Source organism: Nicotiana tabacum, chromosome 4 (assembly GCF_000715075.1).
Source record: "Nicotiana tabacum cultivar K326 chromosome 4, ASM71507v2, whole genome shotgun sequence".
NCBI classification, from domain to species: domain Eukaryota; kingdom Viridiplantae; phylum Streptophyta; class Magnoliopsida; order Solanales; family Solanaceae; genus Nicotiana; species Nicotiana tabacum.
In genome coordinates this window covers 25,568,919-25,588,130 of record NC_134083.1, presented here as the reverse complement: position 1 = coordinate 25,588,130, position 19,212 = coordinate 25,568,919, and the positions used below count along the sequence as shown (strand labels likewise).

General features: G+C 42.1%; 1 protein-coding gene across 1 annotated transcript; it reads right to left on the bottom strand.

The window, feature by feature from the left end:
* Nucleotides 1–14,551: 14,551 nt before the first annotated feature.
* On the bottom strand, nucleotides 14,552–18,147 carry LOC107787358 (DNA excision repair protein ERCC-1). The gene is made up of 9 exons (XM_016608914.2): nucleotides 17,802–18,147; nucleotides 17,577–17,676; nucleotides 17,287–17,390; nucleotides 16,938–17,037; nucleotides 16,767–16,843; nucleotides 16,409–16,508; nucleotides 16,165–16,236; nucleotides 16,015–16,083; nucleotides 14,552–15,224 (listed from the first exon to the last, which is right to left on the bottom strand). The coding sequence occupies exons 1-9, from the start codon at nucleotides 18,035–18,037 to the stop codon at nucleotides 14,901–14,903; spliced, it is 1,182 nt and encodes a 393-aa protein (XP_016464400.1). The 5' UTR covers nucleotides 18,038–18,147; the 3' UTR covers nucleotides 14,552–14,900.
* Between the last annotated feature and the right edge of the window lie 1,065 nt (nucleotides 18,148–19,212).

Below are 19,212 nucleotides of genomic sequence, written 5' to 3'. Positions count from 1 at the left end.
CTGTAGCCAATCCGCTAAAGGTAGGTGGGTGGTACTTCTTGTACCTCTCAAGTTTGATCTGCTCCGCCTTAGAAGCAGTTGTCCTAGTCTCGTGCTGAACCAGAGCTACCGGCTGCATCGGTATAATCTCTGAAACTTGATCGGCCTGAACCCACTGCTCTGGAGTATCAGCGATAGAAGTCTGTGCTCCTCCCCCGGCCTGAGATGTGAGAGGAGCAAGTGGAATCAATCCAGCTTGAGCTAAGGTGCTAAACATGCTCAAAAACTGGGCTAGGGTCTCCTGGAGAGCTGGTGCAGCAACAAGTATCTCAGGTGTCTGCCCTCCAGTTGGAGCTACTAGGGGCTCCTCTGTAGCAGCTCGTGCGGGTGCTCTGGCTGCACCGCATGGACGTCCTCGGCCTCTATCCCGGCTCCAGCCTCTCGTGGCTCTAGCAGGGGGTGCGGGTGCCTGGTCATCAGATCCCCCGGTACGGGTCCTCACCATCTATGAGAAAGAATATAATACAGAAGTTTAGAATTCTTTTTTTGAAACAAATTTCGCACGACAAGGAATCAAAGAATTATAATTTTGTCCTAACAGTTCCATATCCTCCCGAAGATAACTACAGACGTCTCCGTACCGATCCGCGAGACTCTAATAAACCGGCTTGTAACTCATGACACCTATGAACCTAGAGCTCTGATACCAACTTGTCACGACCCAAACTCCCTCTGTATAACGTCGTGACGGCACCTAGTCTCTATGACTTGGTAAACCTAACAAATTGCGGAAGATAACAAAACGAAAGTAAAACTTGGCAACTAACAGCAGTGGATAACTAAATAACTAGTAACAAATGCCGCTCGGCGTGTACAATAACCAATACTCTATAAATACACAGTCTTCCCAAAACTCGGAATATCATAAGTCACAAGCTACAGAAGGAAACTAGTATCTCTATACACCAGAGTCTAACAAAAGAAGTACGGAAAGTAAATGACATATGAGAGAATAGAGGGGTACTCCGAGGTCTGCGGACCCGGCAGATGTACCTTGAAGTCTCCGTACAACAGAAAGCACTCTCAGCTAGTAGCGGGGATGATAAGTACCTGGATCTGCACACAAAAATATGTGCAGAAGAGTAGTATGAGTACACCACAAAGGTACCCAGTAAGTGCCAGGCCAGGTCAGGTCGGGCTCGCTGGTATATAATAAATTAGCAGGAGAATATACAGTATAATAATAAACTAGAATTTAACAAAAGGAAACACAGCAAGGCAATAGTGCAACACACAGGGGTAAACAATAGGGGATTCCCCGAGATATCGTCTCGTATTCCCAAAATAAATATGCAGGGAGAACTCTTGAGGTACCGCTTCGTAGTCTCAAAAGTAATTACACAGGCAGAACTCCTGAGGTACCGCCTCGTAGTCTCAAAAGTAAATGTGCATGGAGAACTCTCGAGGAACCGCCTCATAGTCTCAAAAGTAAACACACCGCTCAAATAATTACATATGATAGGTACAACAAGAGAATCTGTCGTTTAGACTAAGTACAAGTCAAGAAAAGAAGCAGGAATTCACTAGGCATGCTGCAAAGAGTTCAAATAAGCAGTTAAATCACGTAGACATGCGATATTAGACTAAATAGGATAGCTACACATATTGGAATAGCTCAATTAAGAATGAAAACAGACTAATACTCATTTAAACGGTATAACTCAAATTAAAGGAAAAGCAGATTACTACTCAGTAAAATAAATCGGATTTTACAACAAATAGCCCATGTACGCACTAGTCACCTCACGTACACGGCGCTCACATATCACAACAGTACCAAATCCTAAGGGGATTTCCCCCACACAAGGTTAGGCAAGCCACTTACCTCGAACCAAGCTCAATCAATCGGTAACAATGCCTTTCCACGAATATCCGACTCCGAATGGACCAAATCTAGCCAAAATTAATTACATACCATAAATACAACTATAAGAAACTAATCTAATAAATGAAATCAAAGTTAAAGCAAGAAATTAGAAAATCGCCCCAAAAGTCGACCCGGACCCACGTCTCGGAATCGGGTAAAAGTCACAAAATATGAACACACATTCACTCACGAGTTCACTCGTACCAAAAATTATCCAAATCCGATTTCAAAATCCCAATCAAAACCCAAAATCATGGTTGAAGAACTTCTTTCCATTTTCCCCAAATTTTCACCCCAAATCAGAAATTAAATGATGAAATTACTGATATATTAGTGGGATATAACCAAAAACAAGTGAAGAATTATTACCCAATCGATGAATCTAAAAATTCCTCAAAATCTCGTCCAAATCCGAGCTCCCAACTCAAGCTTTTGATAAAATGGCAAAACATTAGTTTTTGGAAACTTAATACTACCCGGGCATTTCCTTCTTCCTGAACGCGGCCACACCCTCGTGTTCCCGTAGAACAATTAATCATTGATCAAAATCCCTCATTCGCGAACGCGAGTGACCTCTCGCGAACGCGTGGATTGCACTACCTGCTGCTTCGTGAACGCGATCTCATCTACGCGAACGCATAGAACAAAGCCTTGGGGTCCCAGCTGCTTTACTTCCTCTACGCGAACGCGATGCCCCTTCACGCGTTCGCGATGCACTGGTGAACAAACCTTCGTGAACGCGAAGAGCAATTCTCCTCCTGCCTCCAGCTCCTCTTCGCGAACCCGGGAATCCACTCGCGAACGCGAAGAAGGAAACCAGAACTGGAGACATCAGAAAATCTGCAAATTCTCACAAGTCCAAAAAGGATCCGTTAACCACCCGAAATCAACTCGAGGCCCCCGGGACCTCAAGAAGACATACCTACAAGTCCTCAAACACCATACGAACTTAGTCGAGCCCTCAAAACACATCAAACAACGCTAAAAACACGAATCACCCTCCAATCCAAACTTAATGAACTTGAAACTTCAAATTTCTACAATCTATGTTGAAACTTATCAAACCACGTCTGATTGACCTCAAATTTTGCACACAAGTCATATTCAACATTACAGACCTACTCCAAAAATTCAACTTTTCAAGCCTAAATCAGCTACAGACCTCCAAAACATAATCCGGACACGCCCCTAAGTCCAAAATCAGCCAACGGAACCGACGGAACTCCATTCCGGAGTCGTCTTCACACAGTTTCGACTACGGTCAAAAAATCCTAAGGCTTAAGCTTCCGTTTAGGGACTAAGTGTCCCAAAACACTCCGAAACCAAAAATAAAACCTCCCAGCAAGTCACATAAGCAGAAAAAGATACGGGGGAAGCAGTTAATAGGGATCAGGGCTATTACTCTCAAAACGACCGACCGGGTCGTTACAGCCGGGCTCAAACCACCCGATGGGGGTACGACATCGCCGACCATATAAAGACTCAAATGGATCCATCTCGATGCTAGACTGGTAACTGTTGTTGTAAGCAAACTCGGACAAAGGCAAGAACCGATCCCACTGTCCCCCAAAGTCAATCACACATGCTCTGAGCATGTCCTCCAAGATCTGAACTGTCCGCTCCGACTGCCCGTCGGTCTGTGGATGAAATGCGGTGCTGAGTTCTACACGGGTCCCCAACTTACTCTGTACTTCTCTGTAGAAATGCAAAGTAAAGTGAGGACCTCTGTCTGATACGATGGAAACAGGCACACCATGCAGCCGAACTATCTCCTGGATATAAATCTGGGCCAATCTCTTTGAAGTATACGTAGTCATCACAGGAATGAAATGTGCCGACTTGGTCAATCTGTCAACAATGACCCACACTGCATCGAAATTCCGCAAGGTCCGCGGCAACCCAACTACGAAATCCATAGTAATGCTCTCCCACTTCCACTCAGGTATGGTCATCTGCTGGAGTAGGCCACCTGGCCTCTAGTGCTCATACTTAACCTACTAGAAATTTAGGCACCTAGCTACATACTCAACTATGTCTTTCTTCATCCGTCGCCACCAATAATGTTGCCTCAGGTCGCGATACATCTTCGTAGCACCTGGGTGAATGGAATATCGGGAACTGTGTTCCTCCTTAAAACTCTTCTCCCTCAAGCCATCGACATTAGGAACACATAGACAAACCTGGAGTCGCAGAACACCATCCTCGCCGATAGTAACCTCTTTGGCACCACCCTGTAGTACCGTCTCTCTGAAGACCAACAAGTGCGGATCATCAAACTGTCGAGCCTTGATCTGCTCCGATAGTGAGGACTGGGCAACGACGCATGCAAAAACTCGACTAGGCTCTAAAATATCCAACCTCACAAGTCTGTTAGCCAAGGACTGAATGTCCCAAGCTAGTGGCCGCTCCTCTGCTGAAATGAAGGCCAAGCTACGCATACTCTCTGCCTTTCTGCTCAAGGAATTCGCGAATACATTCGCCTTGCATGGATGATAAAGCATGTCATAATCCTTCAGTAACTCAAGCCATCTGCGCTGCCTCAAATTGAGATCCCTTTGTTTGAACAAATGTTGCAAGCTGCGATGATCAGTGTAAAACTCATAGGACACCCCATAAAGATAATGCCTCCAGATCTTAAGAGCATGAACAATCGCTACCAACTCCAAATCGTGCACAGGATAATTCTTCTCATGGGGCTTCAACTGACATGAAGCATATGCAATAACTTGCCCCTCCTACATCAATACACAATCCAAACCAACGCGTGAAGCGTCGCAATACACAGTATACATCCCCGAACCAGAAGGCAACACTAGGGCTGGCGTTGTGGTCAAAGCCGTCTTGAGCTTCTGGAAGCTCGTCTCACAATCATCGGACCAACGAAACTGAGCACCCTTCTAGGTCAATCTAGTCAAAGGTACTACAATAGATGAGAAGCCCTCCACGAACCGGCGATAATAACCTGCTAACCCCAAGAAGCTCTTGATCTCAGTCGCTGAAGTAAGACGAGGCCAACTCTGAACTGCCTCAATCTTCTTGGGATCCACCTTAATACCCTCACCTGATACAACATGTCCCAAGAATGCCACAGAATATAACCAAAACTCACACTTAGAGAACTTAGCATATAGCTTCTGTTCCCGTAAGGTCTGAAGCACCATTCTCAAACGCTGCTCGTGCTCCTCCATGCTACGTGAGTAAATCAAAATGTCATCAATGAAGATAATGACAAACGAATCAATATAAGGCCTGAACACCTTGTTCATCAAGTCCACAAACGCCGTTGGGGCATTAGTCAAGCCGAAGGACATCACCAGAAACTCATAATGGCCATATCTAGTACGGAAAGTAGTCTTCGGAACATCCGAGTCCTGAATCTTCAACTGATGGTACCCTAACCTCAAGTCGATCTTAGAGAACACCCTAGCACCTTGCAACTGGTCAAACAAATCATCAATACGTGGCAGCGGGTACTCTTTCTTGATGGTAACTTTATTCAACTGGCAGTAATCAATGCACATCTGCATAGTCCCATCTTTCTTCTTTACAAATAGCACTGGGACACCCCAAGGTGATACACTTGGCCTGACGAACCCCTTCGCTAACAACTCCTCAAGCTGCTCCTTCAACTCCTTCAACTCTTTCGGATCCACACGGTATGGTGGAATACATATAGGCTGGGTACCTGGAGCCAAGTCAATACAGAAGTCGATGTCACGATCTGGTGGCATGCTTGGAAAATTAGAAGGAAACACATCGGAGAACTCCCGAACTACTGGTACTGAATCAATCGCCGGTGACTCTGCAGTAGTATCCCAAACATAGGCTAGATAAGCGAAACAACCCTTCTCGACCATGTGTCGAGTCTCCATAAAAGAGATAACCTGACTAGATGTACTGAGAGACGAACCCTTCCACTCTAATCTAGGAAACTCTGGCATCGCTAAGGTAACAGTCTAGGCATGGCTATCAAGGATGGCGTGATATGGTGATAGCCAGTCCATGCTCAGGATGACCTCAAAGTCAGTCATATGAAGCAACAGAAGATTTGCTCTAGTCTCGTATCCACAGAATGTGACCACACGGGACAGATAGATCCGATCCACAACAACATAATCGCCCACAGGAGTGGACACATAAACAGGAGTACCCAAGGACTCACGAGAAATATCCAGAAAATGAGCAAACAGAGATGACACATGTGAATAGGTAGACCCTGATCAAATAGTACTGAAGTAATACCTGTGATCACGGCATCTGAGGCCATTGCATCTGGTCTGGCCGGAAAAGCATAGAATATGGCTGGAACGCCACCTGGATGGCCCCCGCCTGCCTGACCTCCACCTCTAGGACGACCCCTACTTACCTGCCATCCGCCTCTGGGCGGTCGGATGACTAATGCGGCTACTGGTGCTGTAATCATGGGCTGATGGCCCTGCTGCACTGCCTTGCCTCGAAGTCTGGGGAAATGTCTCTTCATGTGACTAGGATCCCCGCACTCATAACAACCTCTCGGAGATGTGGATTGCTGCCCCGAAGTGTGACCCTAGTGACCCGAATACCCACCGGGAGAACCCTGAAGAGCGGGTGGGCGGTATGAACTCTCTACATGGCACTGAAATAGGCACTGGAAGAACCCTGATAACCGGAGTACCCACTAGAGAAACCCTAAATAGCTGGCGGGCGGTAAGAACTCTCCGGCATAGCACTGAAGTAGGGTCGCGCTGGGGCACCTCTGAACTCTTGTTGGGACCAAACACACTCACGCAAGTATACGCGGTCGTCAAGTAATAAAGTGACTAAAAGTCGGATGTCGAACCCACGAGGACTTATGATTAACTATTAACTAAATTAGACTATCCTAATTATCTAAACAAGAATTAAACCTAAAAATATTTTATTCTAAACTAATTAAATTAAAAAAAATATAAATAATAAACTTTGAACAGAGAAAGAGCAGATTTTTATGATATCAATGTAATGAAAACGATCTAGGGTTATGGGCTATCTAATAATCCTATTGTATTCTTCAATTGAATTGACCGACTAATTTATCTAGCTTATTGGTTGACAGGGTTAATATTGCTCATAAGAATCTGTCGAGTTCTTACTCGCCTATTCAAGCTAACCTAACGCCTATATGTCTATGGAGTTAGAATCAACAAGAATGCATTTATAATTCCTGTAAATCAACCAAGCAAGGCAATTAGGTATATGTCTATCCTAACCACGAATCCGTTCCCCGATGCCCGAGTTCAAGAACTTGCCCTACTCAATCCTATATGCAATATAGAATTCCCACTTTCGAGTTCAATTCTAGATTCGTAGATAATATTCAATTGGTGATCAAACAATTAAATAATTAAGCGCAAGATTGAATAAATAAACTAATATGATAAATCAAGAAGTCAAAATCAATATCCGAATAGCAATAGTCATGAAAGAACCACAACCCTAGAATGTGAAGTTTAGCTCCATATAGACATGGTAGCCAAACAACAAATCATACAAAGAAACATAAAAATTACTAAGTTTGGTGGGAGAAAGATGGAACTTGATGAATTCCGGCCTCCACAGCTTTGTCGTGGCTTTTTCCCCCTTCCCAATATGTTAGATGACCTAAAAGAGGCGTTTTTGGCTTATATATTGCGTACAAAAGTCGTGGGCCAAAGTTCTCCTATTTCTAATCCAAATCAGCTTCAGGGATTGATGCTAGGGTGGATGCGTCGCATCCACCTCGTCCTCCACTTCTCAGCTTCGCATGCTAGGGTGGATGCTTCGCATCCACCTCGTCCTCCACTTCTCAGCTTTGCCCAGGTGCGGATGCTAAGGCGGATGCTATGGGCCGACTTCACTGCTAAGGGTGCACGAAATCTGATTTTTTCTAGATTGGATGCGACGCATCCAACCCCTCTTCCTCTAGCTAGAGCACCTTTTCTTCATATTTTTGCACTCCAAACACCCTAATTCATCACACACAACTCAATTAGTCATAAAACCAATAATTAAACCATGTTGAGCATTTTAAGGATCAAATAGCATCAAAAGGAGGTTAAAAACGGGACCTCTTGTCCCGCTGCATCTGCTCTCTACCCCTCTGACGCTAACCCTCAATCCTCCGCGCAATCTCCACTACCAACTAATAAGAAGTCCCCATCTCAACCTCCCGAGCCATACTAGCCTGAATACTATAGTGCAATCCCGCAACAAACATCCGCACCCACTCTGTGTCGGTAGGAAGTATCATAAATGCATGGCGGGACAACTCATAAAATCTCGCCTCATAGTCGGTCACTGACATCTGACCCTGCTCGAGCTACTCAAACTGACACCGCAACTCTTCCCTCTAGGAGGACGGAATATACCTGTCCAAGAATAGGCCTGTGAACTGGTCCCAAGTCATGGGAGGAGAACCTGTCGGCCTGCCAAGAAGATAAGACTGCCACCACCTACGGGCCCTGCCCTCCAGCTGGAAAGTAGTGAAATTCACCCTGTGGGACACCAATATCCTCATGTTGTGCAGTCTGTCCGTGCACCTATCAATGAAGTCTTGGGGATCCTCATGTCGCTCACCCCCGAAGACAGGAGGATGAAGCCTGGTCTATCTATCCAATAGCTTATGCGGCTCGCCGGTCGCAGTTGGTCCAGGCTCAGGTATAGCTACTGCAACTGGCTGGGCTCCGCCCACGGGTAGTGTGCCCGGGGTTTGATATACGGCAGCTGCATGCCCAAGAGCCTGAGCAGTAGGGGTCTGTGATCTCCCTCCCGCCTGAGATGTGGCTGGGTCTGCTAAAAATAAACCAGCCTGCATCATAGAATCCATGAACCGCAGCATACGACCCATGACCTCCTGAAAGCCCGGTGCTGAGATGAAATCAACCGGGCTTGGCTCTGCTGTGGGCACCTCACCCTGCTCCTCAATGATGGGATCCTCCACTGGATCCGCTGGCGGTGCAACTGGGGCAACTCTGGGACGTCCTCGTCCCCTACCTCGGGCCGGTGCCCTCCCCCGGCCTCGGCCTCGGCCTCTAGCAACAGGGGAGAAGCTCATCTCGGGTCTGGAACATCTTCCGCGCGCATTCTCACCATCTGAGAAAGATTAAGAGAAGAAACTTAGTACACCATAAACTGCACGATATGAGATGAATAAATAGTAGTTTCCTAACACCATATAGCCTCTCGAAGATAAGTACGAACGTCTCTGCACTGATCCGCAAGACTCTATTAGGCATGTCCATAACTTGTGAGACCTACGTGAACCTAGTGCTCTGATACCATGTTGTCACGACCCAATTCCATTATAGGCCGTGATGGCGCCCAACACCGTTGTTAAGAAAGCCAACACTGATCAATTTAGTGGTTTTCCGTTTTTATTAAGTTTGCTAAGTGAATAACATTCCTCATTGCTAAACGATTTAGGAATTTACAGATGTAAAATAATTAAACGAAAGCAACTGAGTGCAAATCATAATCATAAAAATAAATCCAAAATCATAAGTCTACTAATGTGTGCCAAGATCTGGTATCACAAGTGTGTGGGCTACTAGTATAATATACAAAAGATCTCTACTCCATTGTCTGAAATAGAATAGACAGAAAATTAATCAAAAAAGAGACTCCGGCTGCTGCTGAACGGCTCGGAAGGACAACTCACCGTGTGGTCTCAGGCCAGAAGTCAAGCGTGCGCGCCGGACTGATAACCAGATGCACCTACCTCAGATCTTGCACATCAAGTGCAGAAGTGTAGCGTGAGTACATAAAAAATATGTACCCAGTAAGTATTTAGCCTAACCTCGAACAAGTAGTGATGGGGGGTCGACTTTGACACTTACTATGGGCCAAAAATATAATAGTATGAAGTTCTAATTAAACATGATATATAAAATGACAATGAAACTCAGAGAAGGAAAATAAGTAAACAGTCCTTTCATTTCATGTGAGAACCAAGTCATTTCTCTCGTCTAATCCTTTCACCTTTCAAGTCCATGGAACAAAATTAAATATAAAGGGGTTCCAATATATTTACGCACGAATTATGTCGAGGACGTACGACCCGATACAAATATACATATAAATATATTGTGCACTACCGAGGGTCGAACGGTCTGAACCATAGATACATCAACCAACCTGCCGAGGCGAACGGCCCGCTCCCATGAGAGTAGTGGAAATTTACCCCGCTCGCGAAATATACTTGTGAAGCGGTTGAATATAGATTTCTCAAGTTATCATAATATTTCTCAATTCTTTTTCAAGGTAAGAAATTCAGCTAGGAACCTTTAAAATATTGAAATCCTCAACCTCCACTTTAATCCAAACAATTAGTAAGCATAAACAAGCAACGGTATCAACAAAAACATGATGTAAGCCTAAATTTACCGGACATAAGCATGAATAGTAGCTATGCACGAACTCTCGTCATTTCGTACGTACGTAGCCCCCCACAAATAGAAGTACATAATGATTAAGTTAACATATAGGGTTAATTCCCTCTTACAAGGTTAGAAAAGAGACTTACCTCGTCTCAAGACCTACTTTCCGGTCCAAGATTGTGCCCAAACCCTCAATTTGGTGCCAAACGACTCGCAACTAGTCAAATGTTATTTGAAATAATTAATACACACTTAAAAATTCATATCCCAACTATCAAAGTGATTTCCCAAGCCTATTTGTAAAATTCCTAAAATTTACCCCCGGACCAACGTGCCCGGATTCCGAAATTTTTTAAAGAAAGTTGTTACCCATAACCTCATGAACTCAAATATATAATTTTTACTAGATTCCATAACGAATTTCATGATTAAATTTTATTTTTATCAAAAACCTAGGTTTTCACCTAAACCCATAATTTTCACTAATTTACATGTTATAATCTACCCATAAACTATGTATTTAACACACATTGTATAGAAATTACTTACCTCAAAGTGCTAGGTGAAATCCCTCTCTAAGTGCTCCAAAAATCGCCCAACAATGGAAATAAATGAGCCAAAATAACTAAGTCCCGTTTTAAAAGAGACCTCGCTGCCTCAAGCGATCTCGCACCTGCGGTCGCAGGGCCGCACCTGCGTTGTCGCTTCTGCGGGAAAAAGTTGGCTTATGCGGAAGTGCCCAGGCAGGCTGGCTCCGCTTCGGCGGAGGTTGGGGCGCACCTGCGGATCCTGGGCTGCCCTTCCTTGGCCGCTGTGCGAGCTCTGGCTTGCTTCTACGAGCTCGCACCTGCAGCTGACCAAGCGCAGATGCGATTATGACAGTAGCTGGGAGCTTCAATTGTTGCTCCCAATTTTCAACTTGGTATGAGCCTCGTCCGATTGACACTCGGGGGCCCCGCCCGAACATACCAACAAGTTTTGAATCATCAAATGGACTCGCTCGAACTCTCGGAACGCCCGAAACAACATTAAAACTAAGAATCACACCCCAAAACCAATTGAATCAAACTTATGAACTTCAAGTTCTTCAATTTACTCCCAATGCGCTGAAACGTACTTAAACTACTCGGAATGACATCAAATTTTGCGTGCAAGTCTTAAATGACATTACATAACTATTCCCGATCTCGGAATTCCATTTGGATCTCGATATCACCAAAACCCGCTCCAAACCAAATTTAAAGAACTTCTAAAACCTTCAAAGAACCAACTTTCACTATTAGGCGCCAACACGCTCGCGGGTCATCCAAAACCCGATCCGAACATACGCCCAAGTCCGAAATCATCATACGAACCAATTGGAACCGTCAAATCCCGATTCCGAGGTCGTTTACTCAAAATGTTGACCGAAGTCAAACTTAGCATTTTAAGGCCAACTTAAGGAACCTAGTGTTCCGATTTCAATCTGAACCCTTCCAAATCTCGAACTAACCATCCTCGCAAGTAATAAAATAGTAAAAGCATATACGGGGAGTCCTATTTAGGAGAACGGGGTTCTAAAAAGCAAAACGACCGGTCGGGTCGTTACAATAACTTAGAGATAAAATATATAGACGTGATAATAGAGTAATAAAAAATCATCATTCCAGCAAAGTATGAAAAATATATAAAAGCTTAGATAGTATTATAAAATATATGAAGCTTCATCAACTATCCCAACGAAAAGAGATTACTCCATTATGGAGTAAGAAAAGCAAAAAAAGATATTTAGAAGACTAAAAATATTTTAAAAACTAAGGAAATATTTTTACTACAAAGAAAGAAGACCAAGATTAGTTCTTGTCTTACCAAAGATTGGATATCCTTATACAAAGAGAGCTTGCTATTTTTAGGAAAAGATGAGTAGCTTTTGTCATGTTCCACTTTTGCGAATGTGAAATCCATGTATGCGAATTGACCTTTGTGTACCTAGATTCCATATATGCAACTATGGCACTTGTGCTTCACTCTTGACTTCATGAGTTAGTCTTGCAAATGTAGGTTCCATGTATGCGAATGTGACCTTTGCAAATATAGATTCCACACATGCATCTATGACTCTTTTGCTTCCATTCTAGACTTCATGAGTTAGACTTGCAAATGTAGGTTCCATGATGCAAATGTGACCTTTGCGTATATAGATTCCACACATGCATCTATGACTCTTTTGCTTTCATTCTTGACTTCATGGGTTAGACTTGCAAATGTAGGTTCCATGTATGCGAATGTGACTTTGCGTATATAGATTCCACATATGCAACTATGCTCCTTTTTATCTCTAATTATCTCTTTTCATAAGCTCATATGTATATTCCACATTTGCGAATATGAAGATGATGTGTGCAGCTGTGGCTTTGCTTCATTCTCTTGTCTTTAGCCTCTTTCATTCTTTTTCATAATTTCTTCTTCCTAAGATTTGTTAAAAAAATATGCGAGGATAGGATATCATTATTCATATTTATGTTTTAAAAACTTATTTTTTACATATGAAATTACATGAATAATTTATACCTATCAGAAATCACGGGTCTGAAGTTTCCAAATTCAAACCTATCGGTCTAAAGTTTGGCTCTGTCAAAGCGTAACTTCAAACCTCAAGTCTGAAGTTCAAATGACGTTCAAATTCGGACCAACAGTTTGACGTAGGGTTATTCAAAACCGAACCGAAACTGTTAACTGAACCAAACCGATGGCTTATTGGCTTATTGGTATCGGATTATCGTGGTAATGGATGGGGAACGAATTGAGATTTTATAATTAACGGCTTAACGGTTTGGGGGCGGATTACTCAATTTTCTTATCGGGTAAACCGTTAACCCGTTAAGAATTTTATATATTTACATTTTTACCCCTATATATATAAAGTACTATTGAACGAATGTGAATGTTTGATTGATTATGAACGAATGTCCTTTTGAAAGTTTGATTGATTACTGAACTAACATGCTTTTCTGGTTTTACAAATTTGGTTATTATGTGTATGACAGACTGTCTGTTGCCTTCCAACTTATGCATTTGTTCTTATTTGTTGCCTTCTAAAATCCAGCATTTGTTGCTCAGTTTGTTCTTGAACCTGTGGGATACTTCCTATCCTTGTGGCTGAAAAAGTACCACTCATTCTGCATCGTTGATCCAATCTTGCACCTCTTTTTGTACGGTATGTGTAGTCTTGGTATATATTGAATAATTGTTCAAAAAATTTTAATTTGGTTTAGCCGATAACCGCTTGATAATTGTTAATCTGATACCAATCCGCCGGTTGTCTTATTGGATGGCTAGCGGATTACTACATTTATAATCTGATAACCGTTAAGCCGAACCGTTAAGTATAATTATCCGTCCGATCTACCCGATAAGCAGCCCTAGTTTGACGTTCAAACTAAATTTGGACTTTGACTTTAAAATTTTGGACCTTCACATCTAAAGTTCAGCCTTGGTAAAGCCAACTACAAACCTAAAGTCTAAGCGGGAAGGAATTTCAAATTCAAACATGAAGCACCTTCACATCTAAAGTTGAGCTTTGGTAAAGCCAACTACAAACCTAAAGTCTAAGCGGGAAGGAATTTCAAATTCAAACATGAAGCAAACAAAGAATGATAGCCGATTTATAGCATGTTTGGCCAAACTTCTCCAAACCTAGAAGCAAAAGCAGTTTCGGAGAATCAGAAAAAAGTAACTTCTTTCCAAAAAATACTTTTTTGAAAAGTACTTTTGAGAAAAATACACTTAGCAGTTTTTAAAAACTTGGTCAACCACTAATTGTTGCTCAGAAGTGTTTTTCAAGTTAATTAGCCAAACACAAATTGATTCTCACCAAAAGTACTTTTGAGAAAAAGCAACAACAACAACTCAGTATAATTCCACTAGTGAGGTCTGGAGAGGATAGTGTGTACGCATACCTTACCCCTACCCTGGGGTAGAGATGCTGTTTTCAATAGACCATCGGCTCCCTCCCTCCAAGAACTTCCCACCTTGCTCTTGGGGTGACTCGAACTCACAACCTCTTAATTGGAAGTAGAGGGTGCTCACCACTAGAGCAACTCACTCTTGTCACTTTTGAGAAATAGCACTTGTCAAAATAAGTTATTTTTGCATGCCCTCCATTTGCTTTTTGGCACAAAAATGCCCTCACTGTTTGCCAAGTGGGGCACATATGCCCCTGCCCACTAACTGAGCCCACATCAGATGTAATCCACATGAGATAATGTACCTTTTGCTGAGTTGGAAGTCCAAGTTGGGAAAAAATAAATCTCCGTAATTTTGATCTCGTTTCCTATTAAAAAGAAGTTAAATAAAGGGGGGAAAGATAAAATTAGGAGCTACCTACCTAAAATTTTGAGTTACAACTACATAGCAACTGGAGAGCCTCTTCATCATATTATCCTTGAACGAAAAGAGCTGGCGACAATGGAATGCCATTATCCTTGAACGAAAAGAGCATGCCATTAGATGAGCCTGTTCATCTTCTTCGAACTCCACTTATGTGCTCTTTGCACTCTGAACATTAGCATGGAATTAGGTGACTAAGAAACCTATTCTTCTTCAGGAGTTGCATAAAGATATAGTCCAAGACACTAAAAGATTCAGCTGTTGTTGCTGCCATTCATATCTCCAGTTTTAGCTTCTTCATTAGCACTGCATTTCCGTTCTTCCTCTACTTGTGATTTATTCTTCTTTTTGGCAACTTTGTGCGAGTACTTAGCAAAAGCAGCAGAAAGTGCTGACTTGACAGTTAATTCGGGTTCTTTCTTCTCACAATTGCTTGTATCCCCAACTTCCTTCTCATCTTCCCTTGTGCTGCTGGAGCCAGGATGAGAATCATTAGCAATTGAAGTTTCCGGAACACATTGCCGTTTTGGCACTTCTCGTTTGAAAGGTTCATGAAAAGTGTCGTGCAGGCGTTTTACCTGATCCATTACGAACCCAATGAGTAAATCAAACTGAACAAGCCATTTGCGATAAAACTGAAGCACTGAAGGAATCTTAATAACTAGCTCATAGACTTTTTGTTCCTCTTGTTAAAGTTTTGTATGTCAGTAGAAAATGTAAGAACTTCTAGTGTAAAGAGATAATTTATTGAAAACCGGAAACAAAGTGGATCAAATGGATGAAATAGAAAGTGAGGATTCATATAGCCGACGATAACTAGCTTGGGTAGGCATAGGTGTTATTGGCTTTTCGCTTCTCCAAATCCTGTTTAAGATTGCCACCAGCCATAAAACATTTCTATAGTTACAACGCGACCAAAGATGCAGCAAGACAAGACAAGTGCCTAAACATATTAGTAGCTTTAAGGATTAGTGATGCCTATGGTTAGACACATGAGCTTCCTTAATATAATTTGAGACGACAACAACAACAAACCCAGTTTGATCCCACAAATGGGGTCTAGGGAGGGTAGTGTGTACGCAGACCTTACCCCTAACTCATAGAGATAAAGAGGTTGTTTCCGATAGATCCTCGGCTCAAGGAACAGTGAAGATGAAGCAACCAAGTAGCAAAGGATACTAGCAAAAATTTAAGAAGACGACCAGCAACAAAATAGCCTTCTCACTGCCCCAAATGAAAAAGTAATCGAAACAAAACCGTAAAGAATCTACATCGAACACACACAAGAGAGCAATAAAAGGGAAGACCAGAAGAAAACATTGAAGTAGAGAAACAAGAAGCTGAGAACACAATCACATGGAAAGATACCTTGCGCTCTCCTATGCCAGGGCAACGAGCAAGATCTTCCATAGATGCATCCATAACATGAGAAAGAGACTGCAAGAATGCCAGTGTATTAGGAACTGACTTGAAAAGACAAATCCATATCTAAACCTTACACTGCAATTTCACACATACCCCAAATGTCGAGCCAAGAGTCACAACATCTGTTTTGTTAACATGTCGTACTGCTGTGAGAGCATGATTCAGCTACAACAAAACTTAAACCACAATTCAGTGTGCTCATTACCAGAGAGCTTTGAGCAAAAATCCATTCACTATTATTTTCTTTTCAGATAAGTTCCTGATTAGGAAAAATTAATCCGGTTCACTGAAATCAGAAAGTATTATATCATAAACAGTAATCAATCAGGAAACATACCCGGGATAGGTAATCCGCATCCAGTTGGCCCTGAATGAGATCGGCGGGCTTGTTTTCGTAAACCTTTACCGTCTCCAAGTACCGTCCGCATTCTTCCAAACTAAAAGAAAACTTAGAGCAACTTAGGGTGATTGCCAAAACTGCCTTACACAAATTTACAACAGAAACAATAACAAATAGTCGCCCGAGGAATAAGGTATTTCTCAAATGATCCTTGTGTGGTGCAGGGAAAGGCATGATGATGTGTAGTCATGAGTCATGACATTGAAGAAATCTGAAACACCTTGGAGGAATTCCAAGATGTTTCTAAGTTAGAATACCACTTCGTGAAATAAATTTAGCTGAACACAAGACGTACCTCCAACCACATAACAGAGTGCAATCATGAAGGAGTGAAGTTCTGGTAACTTCAAGTAAAGGCTTGACCACATCTTCCTGGACCCAAAGATAACCATGAGCATGAGTCAGGCTGTTGTACAAGCATCGCAATGCAAAAACACAAAGAAGTCAAAAGTATTGAAGGTCTTACAACATCAACATGGCACAAAACTATGCGGAGCCTAAAGTTCTTCTGCAATTCCCTTATCCGGAAATACAAGTAGTCTGGATGAAGCAGATGATACCGGAGGCTACCCGAAAAGGGGGAGGAGAAGAGAAGGGCACAATGTCAAATAGAAGTACAGATGTCAAGAAGCATAATAACATGAATTTTTCCACGACATCGTCTGCCAAGTCAAGCTTAACAACCAATCACTATATATAAGAAAATAGAGCAATCATTATAAGAATTTAAAAACAGGCGCCTATTTTTAGAATTTACAATGATTCTTGCAATAGATTGCATGAAAGATGAACTGAAATTGGAAGCATTTACAAACCTTAAATAAAGAGCACAAGTGTTCTGGCCCAATAAGTAGTCACAAACAATATCTGCAAAAGCCCACCTCACATTCCTGATATGTTTTAGCAAGGGATTGCCCTTCTGCACTCCAATAGAAAGAACAGAATTACATGCTCCCGAGAAAGTGGAGGTTAATTGCAGAATAAAGCTTGCATCTAAATCTTATTGTAAAAGATGGACAAAGGTTAAATTAAAACTTTTGAGCCAGTCCGTAAAATTCTATAGATGCAATGATAGATACTATGAAAGCAAAGTAAAAAAACTCACCTGTCGATGGCTTACAAGTATAGCATTTCGATTAGTTGAAGAAGATGAGGGCGTGGACGATGGTGATGATGAAGTGGAAATATCTGAATTATTAATCGGCCTAAAGTCCACAAAAAAAAAGATCAAATTAAATAGAAACCATAAAACAATCAGAGTTTCAAATGTATGATGTATACAGACAGCGAGACAAAACAGAGATATTGCGTGCGAAATGACAAAATTGACCTGGGAGTGGCGGTTTGTGAGGGGGAAGGGGAAGAAGAAGGCTGAGTCGGAGGAGGGGAGTAGAATTCGGAGTTCTTGACAAATTTGAAAGCTTGGGAGAAAGAAGGGGTAGGGTTGAAAAGAGAAGACGGTGTCGTTTTGGACTGAGAACCCTCCATCACTTCTTCGTAAGAAGGTATCTGTATCACAAAGCTATTCTTCTTCTCTGCTCCTCCTTCCCGCTCTTCGCCTTCCATTTCGGTACTGCTTTTTCGTTCTGCTTCCGTTTCTTTTTCGCCGCCATTTTTTCTGATTTTCTCGCACTAAATACGCACTATTTCCTGATCAACCCGGCCCGGACTGGACCGGCCCGAGCCGCCTCTCTTAATGTGTAGAGTAATGACCACTCTTGCTACACATGGTCTCTAACTCTTGATCCAAGTCAACAGCCAAACAAATAGTAATAAATAAATAAATACAAGCATATTCAATATGGATGGATTCTTTTACATATGTAATTTTTTAATATTACTCATCACCTAAATTTTGGCATTCTTTGAACTTATCTAAATTAGGAAATTGATTAAAAAGGAAAATCAGATAAATGTGTATGCTTGGGGGTTTTGTTGTTCATTGTGAAAATGTAGCCTCTTAAATCGTCAAGTCAGTAGAGGATTACTGTTTACATAACAAAGTGTTTCCGGTTTGTTACGATGGCAATTGGGACAGGGCAGGGCAGAGAGCAAACACTAAATGGGACAGGGCAGTTAAATGGGGCGAGGCAGTGAAATATTTTTTTAAAATTTAATGGGTTAGGACAGGATAGGGCAAACTTTATTTTGGAATATCTATAAAAGTTGTTGGAAATAAAATCCTACAGAAATAATATTCACAGTAATAAAAGCGGAATAATAATATAACACCGAGATACGGTAATTAACAAGAGTAAAAGAGTGACAACGTCACCAAGATTTTTACGTGAAAAACCCTTTTGAATAAGGGAAAAAACCACGGCCCTGAGACGAGCAACCGATATCACTATAGTAAGGAATTTTACACTTTATAGGTCCGAGTAAAATACTCTAAAGACCACTACAACACTCAAAAGAAATAACTCTCTTTTGATATTCTCACCTCACTACAATATCGCTCACACTCTATTTTTCTCACAGACTATTTTCTTATACCCAGTCAGTGATGCCTTACTCTTTCTTTCTCTCTTTGATGGTGTGTAGAGATGAGAACCGAAACTCTCCTTCTATAGGCGGAGCCTCACTCTCTCACGCCTACTATATTTGACATTATCCTCTCACGCCTACTATTTTTTCTCCTTTTTTCTTTGTTCCATTTATGGGGATGGACCCCTTTCCTCCTTTTTTTCTTTGTTTCATTTATGGGGATGGACCTCATAGATCTCCTTTTTTTCTTTGTT